The sequence below is a fragment of the Neltuma alba genome, unplaced genomic scaffold, assembly GCF_004799145.2.
Source record: "Neltuma alba isolate B1F8T4 unplaced genomic scaffold, ASM479914v2 tig00010684_pilon, whole genome shotgun sequence".
Classification (NCBI taxonomy): Eukaryota; Viridiplantae; Streptophyta; class Magnoliopsida; order Fabales; family Fabaceae; genus Neltuma; species Neltuma alba.
The window spans coordinates 1,746,146-1,751,931 of record NW_021635524.1 but is presented as its reverse complement, the minus strand read 5'-3'; the positions used below and the strand labels follow the sequence as shown (position 1 = coordinate 1,751,931).

General features: G+C 31.7%; 1 protein-coding gene across 1 annotated transcript; it reads left to right on the top strand.

The window, feature by feature from the left end:
* The first annotated feature begins 2,841 nt into the window (after nt 1-2,841).
* LOC114758284 (cytochrome P450 714A1-like) lies at nt 2,842-5,514 on the top strand. Its single transcript, XM_028947315.1, has 5 exons — nt 2,842-2,848; nt 3,245-3,471; nt 3,916-4,166; nt 4,545-4,959; nt 5,089-5,514. The coding sequence occupies exons 1-5, from the start codon at nt 2,842-2,844 to the stop codon at nt 5,512-5,514; spliced, it is 1,326 nt and encodes a 441-aa protein (XP_028803148.1).
* The last annotated feature ends 272 nt before the right edge of the window (nt 5,515-5,786 follow it).

Here is a 5,786-nt window from a genome sequence, read left to right as displayed (position 1 = left end):
TAAAAGTCAAACAAAATCTTATATTAAGGACCGGAGGTAGTATTTTTATTTTATTTTCACATTTAGAGCCTCAAATGGGGTTCCAAAATCTCTAATTTACTAATTTTTTATTTTTCAGGAATTTTCTAGAATTTTTTTGTAATTTTTCCATTTTTTCCTTTCTGGATCGATAATTTAAAAAATATCACTCCGAACCCTATCTGGATTTTATGTTATGCCTGGCTTCGTTAACCAATCTACTTTCCCTATTGGCCCTTGACTTAATTTTTTATTCCTATTATTAGGGTTAAATTTTGTGGGATGTGATAGTCTCTCTTTTAGATTCTATACTAATTAAAATAATTATTTTGAACAAATTAAAAAAATCAGATCTAGACCATCCAAATGAGATATGAACTATCCAAATCCGATGAGTTTAGGGTGCTCATCAAAGTGATGAGCACTGAAACTAACTCTATACAGCTACTGAGCTTTGCCAAGATTAAAGTGTAACCTTGGAAGCAACTTACACTAGTAGAATGCAATCAGAGTCATCCACAAGCATCATAATTCTCTTGAAAATATTAACAATGATCAATATGATTTCAGAAGGAACCCATTTCAAAGTCATCAATGATTTTACTCCCTTTAAGCTTAAATAAACATGCAAACAGATAGCCAAAGCAAAATCATACAAGGAACAAGGGACAAGATTCATATTCTGACTTACTTGAATCGTCAAACCCTCAAGATTATTCCCCCTCCACTTTCCCTGCAGACCCATGTCTAATCCTTAGAAACCATTCAATCATCATCATCATGTGTATTGACCCTACCCACCTTTTGTTCCATCCGTCAATATCCCCCACTCTATCATTGATCCAGAACTCCCAAGTTTCAATTTTGGCTATGACATTGGTCTTGGAGGTACCTAACAAAGATCCTCAGCCCCTACATCACAAATAGAATACCTCCCAACTCTCTTATCAAAAGAGATTTGGCCTATTATAATGTCCTACTCCCACTCCAACCAGCCAAATCTGCCTCCACGCCATAGATCTTCCTCCCCAATTGCCCACCGTCTCTTTCTAATGTCCTTCTCAAAACAGTCATGAAAAAGTTTATTTTAACCAATTTTAAAAGGCTTTTCTATATTAATGCTCACGCATTGCCTCTCATAACCACACTAGGAATGAGCTGGAAGAGTGGTTCAATGGTTGCCTCATTCTCCTCATAAAACACCCAACTCATCGATTATGAGGAACTTTTAACTTAGGGAGAGAGACTGTAGCAAAAATATAGCTAGACGATAAACTTCAGCATAGCTTCATGGTGTCGGCCCCTTCGTATTGATTGTACATTTAATTGGGAAGGTGATTAATCGTTTAAATCTCCTTTAAGTGCCTCCATTAATACTAGAGAAAATTGGAATATGGGCAAGCTATGAATATTAAAAAAAATACAACTATTTAATAAATTTAAAACATTTATAATCAATTTGAATAAATTGAATTCTAGTTTTCTATAAGAGTAAAATACTTTAACTTCCCTTACATTTTGTCCTAATTACAATGATATCCTCTCTATTTTGAAAATAAATACTTAAGTCTAAACCGTTAACTTCGTTAAGAATATTCTAAAAAAGATATTTTTGAATTAAAATTCATATTAAAATACTTTTTATTCATTAATTTAGCTTTTATAATACTAAATCCCTAACTTTTGATTAAAATTTTTTAAAGAATTAAAAATGTTTCCTCTTCCTTGATTTTATTTTTCTATTTTTACAAACAGTTATTTGTTTAGTGTTTCTGTCATATTGGAATCGAAAATAAATTAATTTAGTTAATGTAGACATAAAAACTTTGAGTGGAAATTTGATTAATTCTTTAAATAAATAATAATAGACTAAATTCTTAAATTGTAAATTTAAATGATTTCTATAGTACTCTCTCAAACTTAGACAATTTATATTATATGATGAAAAAATATTTATTTAATATATTTTCTAGCCATTCAAAAGAAACCTAAATAAATAAGTTTCATTATGAGGTGAAAAATTAAAATTATAAAATTTTATAACATAATCAAAATTAATAAATTTTATGCATGTTAAAAATTTGAAAATACATGCTTTAAAATTATTTTTGTGTCATCAAAAATTAGCTTTTTTTTCAAATATCAATGTTTAAATAACTTTTATGTTAAGGAAATATATTTTGGTCAAAATATAAGTTTAAAAATTAAACTTAACAGTCACCTGACAGTTTAATAGATGAAAATGAAATCTCAAATATACATCAGATGTTTATATAAAATGTATTTTAATTTTAAAAAAGGTTTATATACATTTTCAAATAGGAGAGGTTTCTATAATTTAGATAAAATAGAGGGGCAGTTAGAGTATTTTACTCTTTCTATAATTATTTTAGAACAATTCTCGGTTAGGCTAGTATGCGTGTATTGGATTCGTATGCAATTGTTGACTTTATGACATATACATTGTGCATTTTCTCCATTTATATATAAACTTACAAAGGATGATTGAATTTATACACCATTATTAAATACTTAATTCATGAACCTTTCTAAATGCATGAATCATTGGATAATTATTAATTAAGTACATGCATAACGATATTGGCTAATAAAAGAACATGAATAACAATTATTTTAGATACATGTATCTTTGGAATTCATTTTCGAGTGCGTTGAGTCTTCAACTCCCTCATGAGTCATACAAATAGGGTTGAGTCTCCCATTGTAACTGTAAGTTAAGAAGAGTTTTCCAACAAAAAGGTTCCCTCTCTACCAAAATCCTCTCTAGCCCCACTCTCCCAAATTCCTCTTACATAATCTAAGATGGAAGGTACTAAAGAGGGATGGCAATGGCAAACAAAGGAAATATTTTGGCCAGTTGCAGCCATAGCTATAAGCTACTTAGTTTTGAAAATATGGGAGAATCTATTATTGAAACCTCAAAGAATTCGATCTATTCTTCAGAAGCAAGGGATCAAAGGACCAATACCTTCCTTCCCACAATGCAATCTCTCTGAGATTCAACGAATCCAATCACACTATTTCAATCGCTCATCTTCCATATCATTCTCAATCTCAGATCAATGGTTTTGTTTTCTCTTTCCATATCTCCAACAATGGAGGAAACAATATGGTATGTGCTCACAAACACGTGTGCTTTCTCAATATCTTAATCACAATATGTGTATATAAGTAAGTATATGAATATGAATGTTGTGATGATTAGGTCCAACATACATGTATTCCATTCGGGGTAAGCAGCATTTATATGTCGGAGATCCAGAACTTCTCAAAGAGTTAAATATAACAAGGAGCTTTGATCTTGGTAAGTCTCCTACTATGACCAAGGTTGTGAGGCCTTTGCTAGGAGATGGCATCCTTATGGCTAATGGAAATCATTGGTCCTTCCAACGAAGTATTATTGCTCCTCAATTTTTTCTATCCAAGATTCAGGTTAGTTTCCACCTTCGCTAGGCACACTATCATTTGACATTGTTTAATTGGATAAAACAATAAAAAAAAAAATCTGTTTTGCCCTCCCTCCAATCCTTCTCACAAGGCACCTTGCTTCTAAAAGAGATGGAAGTCTTTATTATATATAAGTCACTTGATAGGGTCTTAATTAACTTTTCCAAACATCATCCATATTTCAGGTTATTAACTTTGACAGATAATGTAATACAAATATGAAATTTTCTATTTAAATATGGGTAAAATAGGAAAATTTATTTCATTTCAAAAACAAATTCAATGACTTGACCACCTCTCCTTAGTTCCAGTGAGGTGATAATTAGAGGTGCCTTACAATAGGGAGCGAAAGCAATATCTACTGATTCTTGCTTTGCACATTTTTAAATGAAATAGTGACCTAACTTTTGTTTTTTGTGGAATTTACAGAATATGGTAGATCTCATGGGAGAATCTACAAAGGAAATCATGAGAAAATGGGAGAGATGTATAGGAGAAAATGGAGGGAAAATGGCTGAGATTGTGATTGAGAATGATTTGAAAGCACTCACAACTGATGTCATTTGCAAAGCTTGTTTTGGTAGATCATATGTTCAAGGAATTCAAATTTTTGATAAACTTGCATCCTTGCAATCAACATTGGCGAGACCAACCCTTCCTTTTGGGTTTTCAATCCTCAGGTTTCATTTAATAGCTTTCTTCATATTTATTTGTAATTTGTCATGTGTAATTCATAATCCTCTCTCTAAAATGCAAACAAGAGAAATCTGACATAAAAGAATTAGGAAAATTGAACACCTTATAACAACTTGCATGCTATGAAACTTTTAGCCTTTATTCATTATTGATAACGCAATATAGTCCCATTAACTTATGAAATTATTGAATCAGTTATTATCAAACCTAGAAACTTAGGCAACTTACTAATGAATTTCAACCAAGTAAAAAGAGCTAAATTGAATTATACTAATTTCTGCATTATTTCTTTATCTTTCCTACATCCATTTCCATTTAATTAACTCAAATATAATAATAAGTACCTATATGCACCTGCTTAGATATCTTCCTACCAAGGGAAACAGAGAAATATGGAGGTTGGAGAAAGAGATAGAGAAGCTAATACTAAAAGTGGTCGAAGATCGTGAGCAAGATAACCAGAATAATGTAAATCAAAACCAAAAGGACTTGTTACAAATAACTATTGATAGTACCACTGATGCCAATCATAGTGGATGGGGCATATTGAAGAAGCTAAGGCACAAACATGAAGCCAAGAAACTGATTGTGGATATGTGCAAGAACATATACTTTGCAGGTTCAGAATCCACAGCTGTATTAGTTATGTGGACTTTGATTATTTTAGCATCCCATCCCCAATGGCAAGAACGTCTTCGCTCTGAGATTCTTGAAACCTATCCCAACATCTCGACATATTGCTTTCGTGATATGGACAAATTTCGAAAGTTGAAACAAGTTAGTACTTTTCTTTCCTTCTAGTAGAATACAATATGGATATTTTCATATCAAGATAAGTAATGTTATGTTTTTCTGATTACATTGAGTCGTAAGACTAATTTATTTAACAATATTGTTATTTGGTAGTTAACAATGGTGATTCAAGAGTGCTTGCGCCTATATTCACCTGGAATAATAGTGTCAAGGGAGGCATTAGAAGAGATCAAATTAGGTGAATTGATGGTTCCTAAAGGAACCATCATTCAATTCTTCATCCAAGCATTGCACAGAGAACCAGATGTTTGGGGACAAGATGCCACAGAGTTCAAACCTGAAAGATTTCTGGGGGGAGTTTCAGAGGCATGTAAGAATCCAAATGCTTACATGCCATTTGGAGTTGGAAGTCGAATATGTTTAGGCCAAAACTTTGCATTGACAGAAGCAAAGATAATGCTCTGTCTTCTTTTGTCTAACTTCTCCTTCTCTATTTCGCCTAATTATCGCCATTTTCCTTCCTACAACATGCTCCTGAAGCCAAAATATGGAGCACCCATCCTTGTTACCAAGTTATAAGAAGTACCAATGAAGTATTGTAATTGTTGGGTTATTTAAATAATAATAACATGTTACATTTTGTCTCTTGTATCCATTAATGATTGTACTTGTGAGCTAAATAGAATGGAATTATATAAAAGTTACTTAATAAGAATAATGCCAACTATATGATATGTACATCATATTTTATAATATATACAATATAAATATTTCCATTTCAGTTTTTGGGTTGAAATTCTTTAAAATTACTCAATAACTTACTATCTCTGGTCCTTAACACAAGGGCTGGA